The sequence below is a fragment of the Anthonomus grandis genome, chromosome 7 (genome assembly GCF_022605725.1).
Source record: "Anthonomus grandis grandis chromosome 7, icAntGran1.3, whole genome shotgun sequence".
Classification (NCBI taxonomy): Eukaryota; Metazoa; Arthropoda; class Insecta; order Coleoptera; family Curculionidae; genus Anthonomus; species Anthonomus grandis.
In genome coordinates this window covers 4720652-4741815 of record NC_065552.1, presented here as the reverse complement: position 1 = coordinate 4741815, position 21164 = coordinate 4720652, and the positions used below count along the sequence as shown (strand labels likewise).

Below are 21164 nucleotides of genomic sequence, written 5' to 3'. Positions count from 1 at the left end.
ATAGTTGTATGACATTTTAAGAATCTTATTAAGGGAGGCTTATTATGGTCAATGCAGTTATCAAAACTGTACTAAAATATTTTATATTTCTGTTAAATATGAAGCAAAAAGTCAATAACATCACATCAAGTGATATTAGACCTGACAACAATGTAATTAATCAATGTCACTTGTCAAAATTGTAAGAGAAATACACTTTTCATAATAGCTGTACGACATTTCAAAAATCTCAGGTCAACACTGTACTAAGTGCGGTTTCAATAATATTTGTTAAGATAAGTGTTAAAAATGGGACTGAAACCCTCGATTTCCATTTTAATAATTTATTTCATGAAAAAATATACCACCCTGACTCCATTAAAGCATATACAATATATCACATTATCATTATTAAACCAAAGCAACAGTTTCGTTATAGAAATATACACAATATTAATTTTTTTATTAAATCACCCTAATAATACTTTCTTCATCAAATATGTTCTATGGGGTCGAACGATTTCTTCACTTGGGGTGCTTGCACACTTTGAGGAGCACAAATATTGTAGCAACGGAATCCGGTACTTCCCACAAAAATCCACAAACTTTATGTGTTCCACTCTGTTGTCGAAATATACACCTGAAAAATAAGTAGAACCGAGAGATGGCGCTGACTAAATAATTGTAAGCAAATCTGATGAATGACAGATGATATGTGACACTGATGAATGACATTAAGGACAGTTTACCTTTGCAGTGAGGATTGACACACCTATGTGCAGTGTCCAAATAAAACGCCAAAGTCTTCGGAATGGTTCCGGGTTCCACTTTAATATTGTGCAGTTTCAAAGATCTGGCGGAAAGTTCTAGAAGGCTGGTTGGCTGATAGGTTATGTCACTTACGAACCTTACTACCAAGGGGTTATCCCTAAGACTTAACTGCAAAACCATGGTAATTAGACGATGAAAAACTGCAAGTGGGCGTGAAAATTTACCTCATTAAGGTTACGTAAAGCGATAATTTCAGGCGGTAAAGTTCTCAATCGATTTTTGTGTAACAGTAAAGACCTGAGGTTATGTAAATTGGCAATGTTCGCTGGTAAAACTTCGATTTGATTATCGCATAACACGAGCGCTTGAAGATACTTGAGGGTGCCAACGGAAACCGGTACTTCCGTGATGTCATTTCCGCCTAGCGAGAACACTTGTAACCTAAAACAACATTTATACTTTATATTGTCAACTTTTCAGGTGAGTTCCCTGGCGGCCATCTTGGCCAGGAACTTGGGGTTTGACGTAACATTGTCACGTGATCGTTTAATTGTTAGCACCATAGTCGGTCACGTGACCTATGCCAACTAAACCAAAGGTGACTATTCAGTATTCACAAATCTTTAACATAAAATATATCAAATCCGGGAAAAATTGCGTACAATTTATTAAATGTTTTTATTTAAAATGTGCATTTAAGACGATAATGATTATCGATATTTTGGGAATTCGAATTTTTTTTTTTTTAAACCGTAATAGACAAGTTCAAGGTTAAAGGCCCCACCGGGGTTGACTCTTATCTTGTTCGCTTTATTTACATTTTTTTTCAAATTAAATAATTAATTAATTGGGAAATCGTATTAATTTTGTACATATACAGGATGTGCGTTCTCTCGCACATTTACCCCAAATTGATGTTTTTAAATTTAGGCGCGAAAATAACTGTCAAAAAAATCAAGATAGTTTTTACGGTCTAGTTAGAGAAAACCCACTTAAACGTAGCAACTTACTGTTTTAACCTCCATATGTCCTTCGATATGTTCCTCATACCATTCCCGCCCAAGTACAAAAATCTCAAATTGGCAAAACTGAAAATCTGCTCGGGAAACTGCGTCATGTGATTTCCCCCGAAGTTCAGTTCCCTCAAACTGGGACACTCCGTAAACTCCTTCGGCAAAGATCCATTGGTCAGTCTGTTATTTTTTAAAACTAAATTCGTCAGTTGGCAATACCTGAAGAGATCTGGCAGCTCCGTTAGGCCGTTATTGCTTAGATCCAGAACTTTTATGTTGGTAAACCTTAAAAGGAATAATACATTTTAGTCAGAAATTTAATTTTATAACTTTCAAACAACGTCTTAATTCAAATTTCCCGCCAGCAATGACACTACTATTGGCATTACTTGGCATATTGGTATATTTGTTTTACTACTATTGGCACCATGGAGTCATCAGTTTTGCCAAGTTAAATGGGCAAAGTCGACGTGGAGGGATTTGGAACCAGAATTATCAATCTTTGACTTTAGACAAGAAAGATTAGGGGCTAAATTTCCATACTCAATCTGGTAGTTTTTTTTCTTTATTTTTTTTCAGTAGAGGTTTTTGGCGTTTCCCTCTTTTAATTCAAATTTCATTTAAGTCATTATTACAGGCGTCACATCTCAAGACGTGACATCACTTTGCCCGACAAAGACAGTCACTGGAATATGGGTCATTGGCATCAGACATACCAGACATCGTTCAGTCCTCCGGCCGACCAAGATTTTTGACATTTAAAGGCTTGGAAATTAAATTAAATCGATTATGTTGGCTGTGTTATTTTATGTTGGCAACACTCGTGATTTCCATGGTACCAATAGTAGGAAAAAAGTGCGTTTTTTGTTACAAATTTTGATTTCCCTATTAAAAAAAAAATCTTCTGTTGGCATCCCTGGAAAAAATTGTGACAACCAAACTGACAGATGACAGATGCAGGGGGCGCTGTTGTATATCTTTTTGGATTAATGTTGACTCTGACGATTTCGGTGATGCCAATAGAAGTATTCTAAAAAATATGGTGTTTTTACTTCAAATGGAAATCATCAAATATGCGAACTTAAATAGATCATGTTAACGTAGAGAATTTATGAAACAGTATTGCCAATTTTTTACTTTAGACTTGGAAAATTAGGGGCATAGTCAATCCAGCGTTACCAGTTTTAACGATGTAATAAGGAAATTATTTATTTATTTCTTCAAGTAGGTTTTTTGGTATTTCCCGCTTTTAATTCAAAATTGCATTTTTCAAGTTATTGTCACAGACAAGCCTTATATCTTGAGACGTGACGTATCGTATTAAGAACATTATACAAAACACTCTTCTGAATATTCTACAATGTATGAGAATATTCATAGTAGTTTTCTAGATATAGCACTTTAAAGTGAGTGCTCACTTTAAAGAGTAAACGAGGTTTTTGGATAACACTCCTGCAAAGAACGGATAACTCCTAAACTTTTTCCTGGATCTTTTTATACTATTAAGAACATTTTTATTGAACATTCTTTGAAATATTCTACTTTAATTTATTTTATGAAAATATTCTCAATAGTTTTCTAGGAAGTGAGTTCTCACCTTAAAGAACCCACTTGGTCTTTGGCCACCACTCCCGAAAAGGGTGAATAACTTTTAAAGTTTTGCCTGGTTTTTTTTTTATCTTCAGAAACGTTTCTACAGAACACTCTTCTGAATATTCTACAATTTATTTCATAATAATATTCCCAGTAGTTGTCTGTTAAATGTCGCTTTAAATCCAAACATTAGTTTTGAAGATAATAAACTTTTTGTCCAGTGATGTGCAAAGAATCACGTTTCGTCCTCAAGGTAATCTCGACTCACTTTGAAGTCGAATATCCCAGTAACTGCTGGGAAATTTTCATAAATCTTATAATGTGTTGGCAACACTGATGACTTCCGTGGTACCAATCGTAGGGAAAAAAGTGCATTAATTTAAAAAGAATTCTTCTGTTGGCGGTATTGTATATCTTTCTGATTAGTACTCTGACGATTTCAGTGATGCCAATAGAAGAATAATATACTCATCAGTTTAACCGACTTAAATGGACGACGAAGAGAAGCCGAAAATAGTATTGTTAAAGCTGAGTAATGTGGGTTTGACAGGGAGGATTAGCGACTAAATTCGCACACTGACTCCGGTGTTATCACTTTTAACGTTGATCTATGAATTTTGAAGTTTGAGGATATGGTAGAAATTGGATTGATTGTTAAATACTGGTAACACTGGAACGGGTATGTAAATGTAGCTCCTAGCGACCTACCTAATTGCGAACTTAAGACGACTCACAGATATTTGAAAATAGCAAGGCTTTCTACATAATTGTTCCAACTTTGTCAATCCATTACCAAGTACTAAGTAAACTTACCGAAATAGATTCTTCGGCAGTACGTTCAGTTCATTATGATGCAAAATGATCTTCTCCACCTCCTGGTACCTCTTGGAATCATCTTCGAAGTACTCCCCCAATGATCGGTCTACAGATTCGGGATTTCTCAACAAATAAGCCAGATCGATGATCCGATTGCTCGACTCGTTATCGCTACTATCCGACGTGTAGTTATCCATTTAGATCTGAATATTAATTTGAAATTAAACAAACCGAACGAAGTAAAATAAATCAAACGGAATCAGATCGGGTGCGTCGTGTTGCGACCAAACCACATAACGCGAAACTGAGAGCGTGTCCGTAACAGTATATTAAGAAAGTTCGCCATATGATAACGCGGTTGACCTTTTAGATTGAGGGGGCATCCTCTGCTTTATATAAAAGGTTCATTTTATTGTCTACTGAGCCACTTCCTTTTTAATGTTTATTTATCTAATTTATTAGACGCGACGTGTGATATTTTATTGCACGCAAACCAGCAGGGACTTGCTACAGTTAGAATCTCACAAATTAGTGGCTATTATTTGCAAGATAAAACAGGCAATAGTGGTTACTCCCAGATCTATAAATTCTATAGCTTTCGTATACCAACTCACTTAATTTAAATTTCCCGCCGTGCTTCGGCAACTGTCCAGTGACAGTTGCCGAAGATGTGACAGTTCACATCTTGAAGTTGTTGGCATAAGAGTGACCAAAGATCGTTCAGTCTTCCGTCCGATCAAGATCTTTGACGTTCCAGCCCATAGATTAAAACTATAAAAAGTTGTCACGCCCAAATTTAAAAAATATCCAATTTATTACATTCCGGCTTAAATCGCTATGTCTTACGCTATATACCAGCTCATCGTGACTCTGCAATATTACAACAGTGGACCTCCTGAACTTTTAATCTTTCTTACTGGTGATAACATTGTAATGTAAATAAATATAGAGCAAATCGGATTGTCACGAACAAGGCTTTTATTTTTGATATAAATTGATAATGAATTGGTATGTAGATCATTAGGCTCTTGAACTTTAGCAGTATTTTTATATAAATATAACAAAATAAATTGTAACCCGCATTTCAACTTCTGAAGATTTATGCTAGGACACCCTGTATATCAGTGTGTTTATTGAGGCTTTTAGCGCGATGCCCGAAGGACGTACTTTAGCCACTACCACAGTGTTACCACCTCCAGATAAATTTCCCCAGATCCGGGGAAGTTTTTTTCGCCAATAGGGGTATTTCTGGAGATTTTTGAAGCGAACTGGAATCCTTACTCTTAATCTCTATACGCATTACATTACTAATATCTCTTACATCATCTCGAATAAAATTTTATTTTATAACAAAATCTGGGGAATTTATTGTCTGTTTGCACCTGGCAACACTGCACGCCGTTTCAATGACATACGTCAAAAAAAGTAAACAAATATGACGTCAACATCATGTGAGTATTTTTAAGATTTCTTGACCCAATTTCTTTATATTTACACCCTTTATGTTAACTTATAAAAGAATTTCACCCCATAATTCCAATTTGGCTTACCTCGTTAATAAAACAACCGAAAATACTCAAAAATTTCATGCAAAAAAACATAAAACACGCACGCATCCAAAGGTTTCGAATGTCAACTGTCAAAGTGACATTCACCACATAACCTCATTCTTTTTACACACATGATAATAGTAAACAAACATATATTTTAGAGCAATGAGTACTCAAAAAGGGAACTCTAGTAGATCCCGGCCGCAAAAACACCAAAACCGTCACGCATTCAAAAACACGTTGCACGACACAAGTCATAAAACGAAATCGATAGTTTCCACTCAGGTGTCCAATGTGTGCCAGAGATGCAAAGAGATAATCGAGTGGAAAATCAAGTATAAAAAGTACAAACCACTTACACAAGCTAAGAAATGTGTCAAATGCGAGTTAAAAACGGTTAAAAGGGCTTACCACATAATGTGTGATCCTTGCGGAGCTAAATTGGGGGTATGTGCCAAGTGCGGACAAGACAAAGAGGTTGTAGTTGCCCCACCCAGCGAGAAGGAACAGATTCAGTTGGACGAGGAAATGAAGGTGTTGTTGAAGAGTTTACCAGAGAGGAAACGAAGGACTTTTATAAGATATATGAATAAAAGTGGTGAGGAGAAGGAAGAAAAGTTGCAAAAAGAAGATATTTTAAATAAACTGAATGCTTTAAAAGTCGATGATGGTGATGATGACTTAGATGATTTCATGGGGTTATCAGACGATGAAGGCGACGAGCATAATAGTGAAAGTTGAAATAATAATAGTTATTGTTAATAATTTTTTTTATTCAAAGATGTTTTATAATTTTGTCTTATTAAATAGGAAAAAAATAATACTTTGGCTACAAAAAATAAATGCAACTAATCTTTTTTGCTCCTATCCTTAATTTTCCAAGCACCGATGGTGTATCTGAGCCAGATTAAACCCAGGTCAGCTCCCATTTGTATCCAGCTCCACACTGGAGTTACTTTCGAACCATCTATTTCTGTCCAGTTAACCGACACTTCTGCGATTGGGATTTTTAGTTTTTGTGCTATGTAGAGGATTTCTACATCAAAAGCCCTAAAAATATAATGTTTTGGTCCCAGTTTTTATTAATTTATACAGTTTTGTACATGTTTAAAAGAGATCATTGCAGTGGTACTTGTTTATAGTTTTGGATTTTTTTTCTGAAATTAAATAATTTAATATATATAGTGTAAGAGATTACAAGAACCAAGATGTTTTCTGACTGTAAACAAACATGTTCTAAAGGTCAATGAAGGAATATTGTTCCCAAGTCAGCTACATGATATTTCTTTGACCATAATTTAAGCAGGAAATAATAAAAGTAATGAATGCGAAGAAAAAGATCTACCAACATAAATCTATGATAAATGCGCTGCTAACATACATAATATGCACAAAATGTAGCAAAATGACCACATGTTATATGTCAAAAATGTACCAAATTTGATGTCAAAAATGTGCCGTGCTGTTATTAGAATAATTCTTCTCGAGGCCAAGCTCATTTTTACTTCTATACTTCTATATTTTTGGTTTAAATATTATTTGGGTATGTTATTATGGACAAATAACAAGCTTTTTTATCAATTTATGGTTTTTAATGTGTCATTCATATATGAATGACGCGGCCTGTGGAAAAAGTTAAACTCTTTCTTGACGGATAGGCCACGTCATACATATATGAATGACAGCTTTTTCTTTTGTTACAGATCATTTTGAAGAGAAATAGAAGCTTACCAGTTCTCGAGACTACGTTGAATCATGGATTTCTCCACCTTGAACTGTATATTTGCCGTGATGGCACATTACAGCTCTGGCTTTCATGAGTGAGGAATCCATAATCCAATGTCATGATTTGCAGATACCCCAGTGAAAGTGTAAAATAAAAGTAAAATGAGTAAGAGGAAGAGACCAGGAGACCACCAAGAAAACAAGAGACCACTGACAGAACAAGAACTTCCGTGAAATAGACTGTATAAGTGATACTGAAGGTAGTGAGTGACTTTAGCTCCAATGATTCCATTGATGACCCTGTTTGGTATCCTGGTATGTCAAAAAATAAAACGTTGCTTGACCATCATATCGAAGAATATTCAGACTCATCCGAAGACGAAGATCCAGAAGATCTAGATGATATACTTGAAACTCTGGAAGTCCAAGAATTAGAAGATGATCTTGCCAATGAAGTGGATGAACCCTATCAAGATGACCAAAATGATAATCATGGTTGGACTGAATACTGTGGAAGACACAAACAATTCGTGTTTAGTGGACCCCAGGGCTTAAAAATAGATCTTGATGAAAACTCTACGCCACTAGACATTTTTTCATTGATTGTCGATGACGAAATAATTAGTCATATTGTCACGGAAACCAATAAATATGCACAACAAAAAATAAGATCAAGCCAAAAAACAAAAGGATCAAGGATAAATCAATGGACAGCGACGAATAACGACGAAATTAAAAAGTTCTTGGGGCTAACCATGTGGATGGGCTTAGTAAGACTGAGTACCCTTTCAGATTACAACAGTTCGAGACTAAGTCAAGGACTGTGCAAAGCTGCTGGGAGGATCTCAGGAACCTCGCCGAAGCGCAAAATAGGCCAGAGATAATCCTAGCAGAGAATATGGGCAACAATAAGGCTGCAAGAAGGGCTAACCAACTTGCAACCCAGGGAGCCAGCAACAGCCTGGTAGGCCCTGAACCAACATGTTATGTCAGCGATAAGACCTGGAAGAGGGAAATCGGCAACTGGCTAACAAACCAGAACAAATTCTACTGGGAGCAGCTGCCAAAGATGGAACAATCCAAACAACTTATAGGCAGCCCACCCTTCAAGAAGGGTGAGAACATACTGGGCCTCTCCAGACAACAACTGCGAAAGGTCGCAGGGCTACTTACAGGCCATGCACCCAGCAGGAAACACCTGCATACGCTAAGGAAATCAGTTACCTCGCTATGTAGGGATTGCAATGAGGAGGACGAAACAACTCTTCACATACTGTGCTTCTGTGAAGCATTTAATCAAACCAGGGCAACATTCCTGGGGGAAGAGAAACCCGCACCAGAGGGTATAAGAAATCTACCACTGGGCACAATCCTGGACTTCCTTGAAGCTACAGAATTGAACCTGTGGGACTAAACATATGGGACACAATAGGACTGCTTCTTAGCAGACCGCAGTGTAGGGAGCCACAAGACACCACCCAGCGGTGGAGTTTTAGTGGGTATAGGACGAGACAGACTCGACACTGAGTCCCACACTACTGGGGGCGGCGCCGCGTAACCAGTGTTCATAAAGAATTTCTCCACCGACCCAAAAAAAAAACCTTTCAGATTATGGGTCCACTCGTAGTATCTATAACCTTGCAGTTCCGCGAGCACTGATGTCAAGGAATAGGTATCAGTTACTGTTGTCAATGGTTCATTTTAATGACAATAAAACAATTGTTCCGGGAAAGCGTTTGGGAAAAATCAAGCCGCTTGTCGATATCCTGAAGAGAAAGTTTCAAAATCTATTTTGCCCAGGTGAATTTATTGTTATTGACGAGACATTAGTACCTTGGAGGGGACGACTCATTTTTCGCCAATATATACCAAATAAGGCGCATCGATATGGTATCAAACTTTTTAAATTATGCTCAGTAGATGGTTATACCTGGGACTTAAAAATCTACAGTGGAAAGTCTGCAAGCGGAGAGAGAGAAACCGGACTAGCGAAAAACGTCTGCATGGAACTCTTACATAATCTTCTGGACCAGGGAAGAACGCTTTATGTCGACAATTTTTATAGAAGCTATGAACTAGCAAAAGCCCTGTTATCCAGAAAGACACATGTTGTAGGTACAGTAAGGTCATCTAAAAAGGATCTTCCGAAAGAGGTTTTTTAGAAGAATTTGAAAAGAGGAGAAATCATAGCCCGAGAAGATAATAATGGTATAGTTATCTTGAAATGGAAGGATACCAAAGATGTGAGAATGCTTTCCACAAAACATGCTCCGGAACTTGCTCCAGTAAAAACAAAAACGTCCCTAAAAAAGCAAAAATCATCTTCACAAGAACGAAGCTCGATCACTGCCTCTAATACTGCTCCATTACAAGTTCTGCCTTCCACGAGCTCTTATATTGATGCTTTGTCATCACAAGAAGAAGACGAGACTCCAACAAACCCCACTGAAGTAATAGAATCTGAGCTACAGGATGAGCCCTCTCAAGAAAACGTGTTAGCGAGACCTTTGAGTGCTCCCACCGCAGCTTCCGTTCCAAGACAGAAAAAAAAACGTGCCACTGAAAAGCCATTAGCTGTACTTGATTATAACCAGGGTAAAGCTAGAATAGATCTCTCCGACCAGATGGGGTCCTACGTCTCCACTTTGAGAAAGGGTATCAATGGTAGTACCGGAAATTGAGAATGGAACTGTTACTGGACATGGCAGTAGTGAATTCGTTAGTGGTGTACAAGGTTGTAACGAAAAAAAAGATCACCATACCCATTTTCCGAGAATCGTTAGTAGCCGAACTTTTACAACTTGAAGAGGTAAAACCGATGGAAAGATCAAGATCATCAAAGGGGTCATACCATCAGCTCTTACAGAGATTAGATTTAAATGGGAAAAAAATCAGAAGAAAGTGCGCTGAATGCTATGCCAAAATCCAAAAGGAATCCGGCAGAGAAATGGCACGAAAAAAAAACCAAAATGGTATTTACATTTTGCAACTCATGCCCGTCACAGCCTCAGATTTGCCTGCCTTGTTTTAATTCTAAACATTCTTAAGTTTCCCTATTCTAGACTTTCGATGGTTGCATAATTTTTTCCAATTAGCTAAGCTTTTGTGTTACCCTAGGTACTATTTTTTTCTTTTTATACATTAGAATGTAACAATCTGTTCGTTTTGTTTTCATTTTTCTTTTGCTTGTGTTCATAGAGGTTTAGAACTTTTTTTTAGTTAAAAAACACTTAATTAAGTACTATAATATTATAGTAATCATCTGTGTAATCAATCAATTATAATATTAAGAAATATACTATTTTTCACGAAATGCCGCGGCCAACTATGTCTAGAGAGTCGTGCGGGGCCAACCGTGTAAGCCACCCATTTAAATAGCATTAGATGTCATGCACTATGGAACGACACGGCCTGTTGTAGTTAAATCGATGTCATTCACATATGAATGACACGGCAGTAGATGTGTTAAGAGAAAAAACACTAAAATGTAAATACCATACCCTCTTATACCAGTATTGTTAAAACAAGATTTTTAGCGTATTAATCATACCCAAAGAACCCCAGAATGCAAATAAAACTCAAAAAATCTTTAGACAAAAGTTACCAGATGAAATCCAAGGAGCTGAAATGAGACAGTTATGCCTTCAGATTGTTGATATTTTGAACCCTAGGCATCTGGAGACAGGTATTCAGGAGCAAAATATGTAGGTTATTGATAATGATTAGCTCAGTGTGATATATATTAAAGAAAATGAACTCTATATATAATGGTACTTTTGCAATATTTGGAGAGGCATCACCCTGACCTATTTCACCAAACGATTTAGTTATAAAAGGTATTCATTGTGCGCCATTTGTTATACTCTTAAATTTAAGCAGCTACTACTTAAATATCTAATGCAAAATTTCATTTCTCACTGATAGTAAAAGTTAGAGCAAGTTAAATATAACTAACTAAATAGAGTTGATGGTTTTGATTTTTATAAAGAAAATAAAAATCTTTTAAAGACCTGGAAGGTCGTTCTTGTGTCCAATTTAATTAAAAATTCATGCACAGAGAGAAAGAGAGAAAACCATGGGGAAAACATTGGAATTCACTGTTATTGGATGGGAACTAAACAAACACAGTACATAGAAGATACACGATTTAATTCTATTAAATGTTTTATTCAGCAAAAGCTTTAAAACCAATTAAAGAAATTCATAAAATCATTTTTAGGAAGGATTAAGTGTTTCCAACATTATTACAGTGAAGGAATATTTGCAATTCAATCATTGTACGTTTTAAGTGTTGTCTTGTTTATATACAATATTATATATTATTACTAACTATATGCATTGATTAAAAAACAGCCATTCTTCCTCTACCAGGGTTAATGTTGAAGGAAAAGAAAGACAGATTTTTTTTACAGATTTCCAAGTACTACCAACCTAAACCTTTTAAAGGTCATTTCACTACCTTAGTGTAAAAATACACAACATTTTGCCGCTAACAGTGAACAAATTTTGTATATTATTAAGGATAACAGAGAACAGGATTTTATAATTTTGAAAAGTTTCCAACATTATTCTGACCAACTTTCCTTTAATTTCATGTTGCTTGATGTTACTCAAAACAAAAATATATTTTTTATTTCAGCTTTAATGTTCAGTTCAACATTTTTAATAAGCTTGAGTATTTATTTGGCCTCACTCGTTAAATAAACAAATGGTGCACACTAAATTTTATTTTAATACTTATTTAGTTAGTTGTTATTGTTAAAAACTCTTAGCATTATTGTCACATTGGTACATACAGAAATTAGGTTTTCTAGGTATCTAATGTATTTACAATAGTAAGCATACACATTTTTTGTAATTGCCTGTAACAATTTAATGTTCAATTCAATTCAAAATTCAATTAAAAGCCTTAAATAAAATTTGAAATTCTGGATCATATTATAAAACATGCGTTTAGTTCATGGAAAAATAGTAAAACGAGTATGTACTGTAGATCCTGGAACTAACCATCTTTTATAACTTATAAACATAAACTTACCATCTTTCCACGTGCATACTATCGAAACAAACCCTTGCCGCCTCCCTGGTGAACAATTTAAAACCGCACTGCGTATCCCTGATACCTTTCACAGCAAAAAGCCACACGAGAAAATGAAAACCGTACATCAAAATCGTCCGAAATAGGGTCCGAGACGCGATGGCTTCATCCTCTAAATGTGCTCTGGACCCTATTGTTATTGCCAACTTATTAGCTGAATTTGCTGGGTCAGCAGTGTAGTCAGCTAAAAGAAACTAACATGAAAAAAGTGTGGCTAGAAAAGTGACCCAACTAACAGTTTATCAACCCCGTGATACTTTCTTCACATTTGCTAATATCAGCGAACTTGGTGGCCCCGTCTGCGTCTGCAAATAATAAAAGGGCCCCCCTACTACTTAACATGCCCTGAAACTCTTTAATTGTTAAGAAAAAAATACTTTTAAAAAGGTTAAGATTGTACCAGTCGAACGGCTCCGCCTTTTCCGCGATTTGTCTCCAATTCCAACACCCTAACCTTTTCGGGACCATATTTTTTCGTGTAATCCAGAGCTTTTTTTACAGTATTATCAGTACTGCCATCACTGACAACTATGACTTCGTACGTAAAGTTTGGATTATTTTTTGTTCTTGATTCAAGGTACTCGAGGCATTCATCGAGCATTGGTGGTACTAAAATGAGCTTTGTATAAGTAAGGTTCATATAACAAGGCTTTCAAGTTATATGACCTTTTTCATCAGAAATAACTTCTTAAGAATTTGCTATTGATGATTTCTCCAAGTTTTTTTTAAGATTCTACAATAAGTTTACATAATGAATTTAAGTTAAACAGAGTACAATGAATTGTATGGTTATGTTTCCATGATTATTATATAGCATTTATTGAATAAAAAAAACTTTTTAATAACATATTGAAAATCTAAGAACAATTCAATATTTACAATCAATACAATACAATCGCTTTATTGTCAAAAAATTATAAATTTTGTAGACAAAGCTAATATAAATAAATAAATAAACACATACAAGTAAACACATGAGTACATAAAAAACAAAAACACAAGACATTTTTACTTATACAACTAAATGTTTATAAAGTCAGAAGTTTATATAAAAAAGAATATAAAACAATACAAAAATGTAAATTAGGTAAAAGAAGTATACAAAATAAGTTGAAGTTCAATTACGACTATTATCACAATATAGGTATAACTAATTCTAAAGATGGAGGCTATAAAGTAAATAGGGCCAGTGTGTGTGTGGTATTTAAAAGAAAAGATTAAAAAAGTCTTCTACTGTGTATAAAGCCTTTTCCAATAGTAAAGCTTTTAAGGCATGGCGAAAACAGGAAAACGTTGTCATAGATTTAATCGTAAAAGAAAGATAGAGTATAGAAGTTTTTACTAATTCCGACCGTGGGGTTGGCAGATAAATATCATGCTCTGCTTTTCTAAGTGGATAGTTATGAGAAGGCCTCTTTGGAAATTCTGACACATGCTTTCGGATTAAGCAAACAGATTCAAATATAAACAGTGAAGGAAGAGTTAATATTCTATGTTTTTTAAAGTATTCTTGGCAGTGAGCTGTACTGTCAAGTCCCAGTAAATAGCGTATCGCTCTCTTTTGCAATTTGAATACGCGCTCAAATTGAGTGGCACAGCATGAACCCCAGAATGGAATGGCGTGACGAAGAAGTGACTCAAAAAGGGCAAAATAAACTGATTTAGATGTTAAAAAGCTTAATTCTTTGGAAATAGATCTTATGGCAAAACATGCTGAGCTTAACTTTGTGGATAAGGTGTCGATATGAGATTCCCATTTTAGAGAGCTGTCTAAAATTAGTCCCAAGAACTTGACAGATTCAACAATCTCCAAACTGTTATTTTGTAGAGTAAAAGGTTGAATGGTACTTTTATATGATACAACCTTGGTTTTAGAGATATTAAGGCATAGAAAATTGGAATCGCACCAGGACTTAATGGTGAGTAAATCGTTAGATATAGTTGCATGCAGAGACGTGATATCTGGAGTGCTCCAAGTAAAGCTGGTATCGTCGGCGAACAGACAAATTTTGCCGCTGATATCCAGATTGGCCATGTCATTAATAAATAGGAGAAACAAAATAAGGCCCAAAACTAAACCTTGCGGCACACCACATTCAATTGGTTGGCATGAAGATGTTGTCGTATCAACCTTCACGAATTGACTTCTGAAACTAAGATATGACTTAAACCATTTGAGAGAAGATCCTCTAAACCCATAGTGCTGCAGTTTGTTAATTAAAATATTATGATTAACACAATCAAATGCCTTTGAGAAATCGCAGAAAACTGTAGCTGTGGAGTGTTGGTTGTTTAGGCTAGAATAAACACTATTTAGGAGCGAAAACATAGCATCACTGGTGCATTTATTACTCAAAAATCCAAATTTATTCGGTGTTAGAATTCTATATTTAAGCAAAAATGACAATACCCTTTCTTTAACCTGTCTTTCAACAATCTTAGATAAAGTTGGGAGAAGTGCTATTGGGCGATAATTTGAGGCTTGATCTTTTTCCCCTCCTTTATGCAGTGGAATAATAATTGCAGTCTTAAGGCAGCTTGGAAAGATTCCCCTCTGAAATGACATGTTAATTAAGTTCACCAAGTGACTTAAGATGCAATCAGGCAGGTTTGCAAACATTTTGAGAGTTAGGCCATCTGTACCAGACGATGATTTATTTTTTATTTCCTTAATTGTACTTCGAAGGTCGGTGAATGATACAGGGGTGAAAAAGAAACTGTGCAGATTACCATTAAAAAAATACGAAAGTGGATCGTGAGAAGGTGATATGGTGGTCATTAGGTTCTTAGCCACATTTACAAAGTAATTGTTAAGGTCCTCCGGTGAAGTAGTGATAGTGCTAGGCGAGGAAGATTTATTTCTCAATTCGTTAAAAATAGACCATGTTTCAGTCAGTAAGTCTTCTGTTATAATAGGCATCCTTTCCAGCTTTTATTGTCTTGTGATAAACTCTTCTGTATCGCCTGACGTAATTGTGGAAATCGTCGCTGACGGAGAATTTTTTTAGATGCGATAATGAGCGCATGTTTTTTGCTGATATATGTAAGCCACAAGTAGACCAAGGCTGTTTAATTTTTATAGGCCTCAAAGGAAAACACTTATCTGAAATATTTGATAAAGTCCTTGTAAATCTAGAAAACTCATCATCGATATCATCAGAAAGAAAATTCCAATTGCACTCAAGGCACTGATTCTTGAAATTTAATAAATTCTTGTCACCAAAAACACGGCCTAATCGACGTAAAGTATTTTTGTTTTTAGATTCCAAAGAAAATCTACAAATCAGTAGTTATTCTGGTTGGAGAGTTGATGTGCATTTCTCAACCCAATGAATCAAAAATAGTTATGAACGATGGAAAATTCAAATTCTTTTTCAGATAATAAGATATCGAACTTAGTAACCGCTACAAAGTCGCTGTTGGTAGACATAATTACGGTGCCGCCATGAGAAAAAATACTTCTATTGAATCTAGCAATTGTAGTATAATTTTGAATACAAATAGGTTCACCTATGTTTAACAAATGTTCGGTAATGGCGATAATTTCAGGAAATTTAAGTTCTTCTAATAGAAGGAATAAATGGTTTTGCGTCTTAAAGACTGAATATTTAAAAGAAAAACACTGAGCTCGCTATCTTCCGGCTTTACAGAGGGTGCTAGATCCTCTGGTCGCGTCACATTAATTAAAAATTTTTGTTTCTAGATGGAGAGCAACTAGAAAAATAATTTGATCGACTTTCCCTAATTTTTTGAAGCCTTACCAGTTTTTCAGATGAAAAAAAGGACCTAAAGGCTGAAAGGTCATCTTCAACCTCGGCGGCGCCAATGCCGTAGACGTCATGGAAGCGGATATACAGGTTTCGCAATGAACCAAGATCGATGGGCAGTCCTTCGGATGCCAGCATTAGTTTTATACTAGTGGTCGTGTGCCCTTCAAAGCACACATTGGAGGGTTGGTCGTGAAGGTATGACAGGTACAGCCTAAGGGCTCTCATGATGGAGGGATCCCTTAGTCTCAACAAGAGGTAGCGACCACTTTCAGCATCAGAATTTTGGGAGAGCCGCACTATAGGTGGAGTCATCGGGTCCGAATTCGGCAGCGGCACATATTTGTTTTTAACATTATCCACCACTGCAATGCTGACGTCATCTTGAGTAAGGGACTTGCATACAGCTATGGCTTCCTTATCCGAACCGATCTTTAATAATTTTTCCTGCCTGGAAACATTAGCAGAAGCAGCCTGGGCGGCTGTGGTCAATGTTATTGGCTGCACCAAAGGTAAAGACTGTAAGGAATTCGCTTTGTCACCATCTAGTACGGTGCCTGGAGGCCACATGCGAATCTCCTTTAGTTGTGCAAGGTGATCATTATTTTGCACCCCAATCTTAAAACTCGAGCTGACCCCATTTTTCTGCATGTAAGAGCAACGAATTTATTCAGTAGTCCCGAGTCTTTCTTTTATGTAGTAGGCAAGCTTATTTGCTGTAAAATTTTCAGGAACATTGGATACTACGAAGTAGTTCCATTCTGCTCTGGCCATGAAGTTTTGCCATGGAGTTTTTTGGCAGTATTTCCTTGGTTCTGTGTCTTCTGTTTGAGTAGAAATGGAGGTACTTTTTTTTAGTATGGGTGGAATGTATTTTACTATGGGTTTCTCCTTGACATCCGACTTTTCTATTTTCAGTGCCATATTAGCTACATTCCTATGTAGTTCCCCAATTTCTCTGATGAGGTCTTCTTTGGAGGAATCGCGGATCTGGATTTTTATAGACTCTTCATGATTGCCCATAAGTAGAGAGGAGATGTTGCATATCTCTTGTTTCATATCTCGAATGGAGTAAAAAATTGATTCTTGACTCCTCTCCGATTTGCTGTTAAGGACAGTATGTATGACATCAATTTTCTCATGCAGTGTCTTCCACTTAGAGTCATGGTGAGTCAAGATCTCATATATCTCATTTATGACCGGAAAAAGGTCTTTGTTCTTTTTTAGACATGTTCCTAGAGCTTCAACTATTTCCAAAGGGATCTGTGATTTCTGTAACTGAGACACTTTGTCGTGGAGGTATTTCATCGTTGGAGAGTCACAGACCTTGCAGAAGAATCTTAAGTTGTTGTACTTTTGTTGATGGAGTACCTTTGTAGTGGTTTTATCTAGTCCCGTACAGGACATACAAAAATAACGGCGACACTCGCCACTGCAACGAATTTTGGATTTTCCAAAAAGGTCCTTTGACATCCATCGCACTTAGACTCGGACATATTTAGATTAATTTTGAATAAAGGTTTAAAAAGTCAATGATATTAAAAATAAAACCGTCTCTAATACACGGAAACTATTTGTAAACAGGAATCCGGAACAGTTTTTTGTAGGAAACACATGCGCGGCGAAAATCAGGCGTAGCAATATAAAGTTCAATGATTGTTGAAAAAAAATATGTTTTTATAAACAGAACTATTTTGATATGGAAACACTAGTGGAAACTACTTACTCGTAGTATGCAGGACGCACATGTACAGCAGTACAAGTTTAAGTATCAACTACGTGCCGATACAAGGTCAAAACAAATGAGATCAAAAACAATCGAATATAAAGCACAAACACAATATCGATTCCAGGGGAGCCGACGAGCTAACACAGCCAACAACCTAAGGATTTCATTCCTATTTTTATGATAATAGGTAATGACCAAGATTTGTATTACAAATTCATTTTTCTATGACTGGACAGTGCTTGGATGTGGATGCAGCTGTTCTATGAAAAGCTGTATGCATGCATTGATCAGTGAATACTCAAAAAAAACAGTTAAGGAATACATTACAAATGATATCCTAGTTTCTTTACTTCTGAGCTTATATTTAAGATTAAATGTAAGAATCATCTTCCTAGGCAAGTAAATAAATATGCAAATGCTTTGGTTTCAGCTGAATATGAATCACTACAACAAGAGGTGAAACAGCTTATTTGGAGGGCATATAGGTGACAATGAAAATATTGAAAATAATATACAAACTGACCATAGTAGTTATATGTATATTATACCATATGGTTCTTTTTATAGTATCCCAATGTGTAATTAATACATACAGAAAATTGATGTAACATTTGTACTCTTGTTGTCTTGTTTTTATTTTAAAAAAAATGTGATCCAGACATGATTGTGTAAAAGGAGTTTCACTATTAATTGTAAATACATAATTCCATTCAAATATTCATTTTTTGAATGTCTATCTGTAATAAAGTCAATGTTTTTATCTCTAAGAAAAACATTCTATTGACTGGATTTCTTAATAGTTCCTAATAATTTCTTAATAGTCACCACTTCATAACTGTAATCAAGATGATAACTCACATAAACTACAATTCCATAATGTTTGTTAAATCTGCTTGAGTTATATAACAGTTTGTATTTTAAAATTGATATATTTCTGTTAGAGCTACACTTACACCTAACATTATGATGCTGTAATGGTACTTTTATAATATAAAATGAAAACATGCTTACATCTGATTTCTTCATTATAAGCTGGCACAATGACACTTAAATTTACACAAGCATTTTCTTCTAAGCTGGGAAATTCAGTTCGTGTCCCGCTAATAGGGTCAAAGAAGTATTTTTCTTTCTTTGACCGAAGCACTATGGGATGTGCTTTTGAAACTGCTATAATGATTATGCATAGCTAAAAAGTATATTCTTATAAAGAATTGGGCTCTTTAAGAGGAAATAAATGTAAAAACATGTGTCTCGTTAATTTTTTCAATGGTCAAGTGAATTGGGTACTTACAGATAAAACTACTGAAAATGCTAGGGAGGAGCCTACAAATAGCCAGTATTTGAGGTCCATAGTATTTGATTTATTACAACTATTAGAAAAATTCGATTAAATTTGCCTACGCGATCATTTTTTTGGATTTGTTGTTGATAACAAAATGTTAGGTTATGTTTATTTACTTTTTTTGAGAGAATCACACGTCACTGTACGCGTGACAGGCGTCAAATACAGAAATCCTTGTTACCGACATCGCGGCTTTTGCATAGTTATTCGCGATGGCGCCACTTATGCGACATTAATGCGTTTAATAGTGTATAATATACACTGGTTACACTTTGAAATGGACATGATTTGTTAAGTTTATAGAAAATTAACACCAGATAGGGTACTTACACTATATATATGTGCATAGCGTTTAACTATTACAACTATTGGCAAAATTTAATAAAATTTGTTTTTGCTCTCATCTTTTTCGATTTATTTTTGATAACAAATTTTAGGTTAAGTTCGGTCCTTTTTCGAGAAAGTCGCACGTCAAAATACGCGTGACAACCGTCAAAGGTGTGAAATACAGAAATCCTTGTTACCGACATCAAGGCTTGCGTATGGTTATCAGCGATAGCTGTTACTTCTTCGAAAATATCCGTTCCATAGTATACACTGGTCACAGTTTGAAATTAAAAGATGGGACCTAATATTATAATTTTATAGAAAATTAACCTTAGATTCGGTTGGCAGAAATGAATTTTATTCAAAAAATAATGTGCATTATCAATATTGCTATGTTGCCAATCTTAGTATGCCGGTAATGATGCTTTTTATTCGATAGACGTTGAATCTGTTGGCTTGACCTTGACGTCATGTCACTTGTCATCTGCTTAAGCAAATTAGGGATGGGCATCGATATACACATAAAATTTGTAATCTATCCTAATTTTTTATTGCGACGTTGCCGTACTGTAAAAATTTTCCATAAATCTGTCCCTTTTTAACAAACAGAAAATCCTTTTCCTGCCGAATACACCCCTGTCTTAACCGGGTTGGGCCGTAGGGTGGTTATGCCCGCAGCACCCCCGTGAAGTATATGTCTACACTGGCTTGCGCTTTCAATGAGGTTGTTTTTTTTTAATAAATTAATAGGGGCACGTCATAGAGCGTCTGGAGGCTGAGTTTTAGAGCTACACGTATTGATCAGTCGTGTTAGAAAGGGACAGACTTATGGCCCTGAGGATGTGTGAGACAAGACAGGGTATATATGGAAAAGTTCATCCTGCACTTTTCCAGAGAATATTTTAAGTTATTATGACTCAATTAATCATCGTTGATTTTTGGGGTGGAGGGATTCTAAAGCTTGATGATGGTCAATGAAAGTCGTCGAAACGTCGAAAAATTAAAATTCCTTTTGTCTTAATGATAGATTACAAATCAACGTGTTAATTTGAAATAAATGGACTTAAATTACGTTTTTAAATAATTGCCATTTAAAAATACATTTAACCTTAATTTCACTATTAATTACCGCATTCTTGTGAAGAACAACACGTACATACGTGGGTTTTTACTTTTATCGATGCAATATATACATATTTTCCTTTGAAAAGAATGCGTTATAAGAAGACAAGTGACAGGTGACAGATCACAACTGACCCGCGATGTACCTCGTTTCAGTGGTGGCTTGACACATGACAAACTTGTCATATATGACCAAATAAGTTTAGGGTACAGCAACTCTTTTATAACCCTCATAAATACATACAGTTTTATTTACTTATTTGCGCAGTTACATTTAATTCATCTCTATTGTAAATAATTATTTAAAATCTTATTACTCACATGACGGGTGA

General features: G+C 35.6%; 4 protein-coding genes across 5 annotated transcripts; 2 read left to right on the top strand and 2 right to left on the bottom strand.

The window, feature by feature from the left end:
* Positions 1 to 307: 307 nt before the first annotated feature.
* On the bottom strand, positions 308 to 5835 carry LOC126738446 (leucine-rich repeat-containing protein 58). 2 transcript variants are annotated; one of them, XM_050443799.1, is made up of 6 exons: positions 5723 to 5835; positions 4170 to 4375; positions 1761 to 2048; positions 975 to 1191; positions 729 to 918; positions 308 to 619 (listed from the first exon to the last, which is right to left on the bottom strand). In XM_050443799.1, the coding sequence occupies exons 2-6, from the start codon at positions 4367 to 4369 to the stop codon at positions 450 to 452; spliced, it is 1065 nt and encodes a 354-aa protein (XP_050299756.1). In that variant the 5' UTR covers positions 4370 to 4375; positions 5723 to 5835; the 3' UTR covers positions 308 to 449. The 2 variants fall into 2 exon arrangements, with proteins under 2 accessions (XP_050299756.1, XP_050299755.1); XM_050443798.1 differs by lacking the exon at positions 5723 to 5835 and having other exon boundaries at positions 4170 to 4486.
* On the top strand, positions 5554 to 6579 carry LOC126738449 (uncharacterized protein C9orf85 homolog). The gene is made up of 2 exons (XM_050443802.1): positions 5554 to 5623; positions 5884 to 6579. The coding sequence occupies exon 2, from the start codon at positions 5888 to 5890 to the stop codon at positions 6461 to 6463; it is 576 nt and encodes a 191-aa protein (XP_050299759.1). The 5' UTR covers positions 5554 to 5623; positions 5884 to 5887; the 3' UTR covers positions 6464 to 6579.
* LOC126738448 (dolichyl-phosphate beta-glucosyltransferase) lies at positions 6475 to 19498 on the bottom strand. Its single transcript, XM_050443801.1, has 6 exons — positions 19333 to 19498; positions 19053 to 19227; positions 12946 to 13154; positions 12782 to 12890; positions 12486 to 12729; positions 6475 to 6772 (listed from the first exon to the last, which is right to left on the bottom strand). Exons 1-6 carry the CDS (start codon positions 19390 to 19392, stop codon positions 6571 to 6573), a joined length of 999 nt encoding a protein of 332 aa, XP_050299758.1. The 5' UTR covers positions 19393 to 19498; the 3' UTR covers positions 6475 to 6570.
* Positions 7765 to 9609, top strand: LOC126738447 (piggyBac transposable element-derived protein 4-like). Its single transcript, XM_050443800.1, has 2 exons — positions 7765 to 8232; positions 9049 to 9609. The coding sequence occupies exons 1-2, from the start codon at positions 7765 to 7767 to the stop codon at positions 9607 to 9609; spliced, it is 1029 nt and encodes a 342-aa protein (XP_050299757.1).
* Positions 19499 to 21164: the final 1666 nt, after the last annotated feature.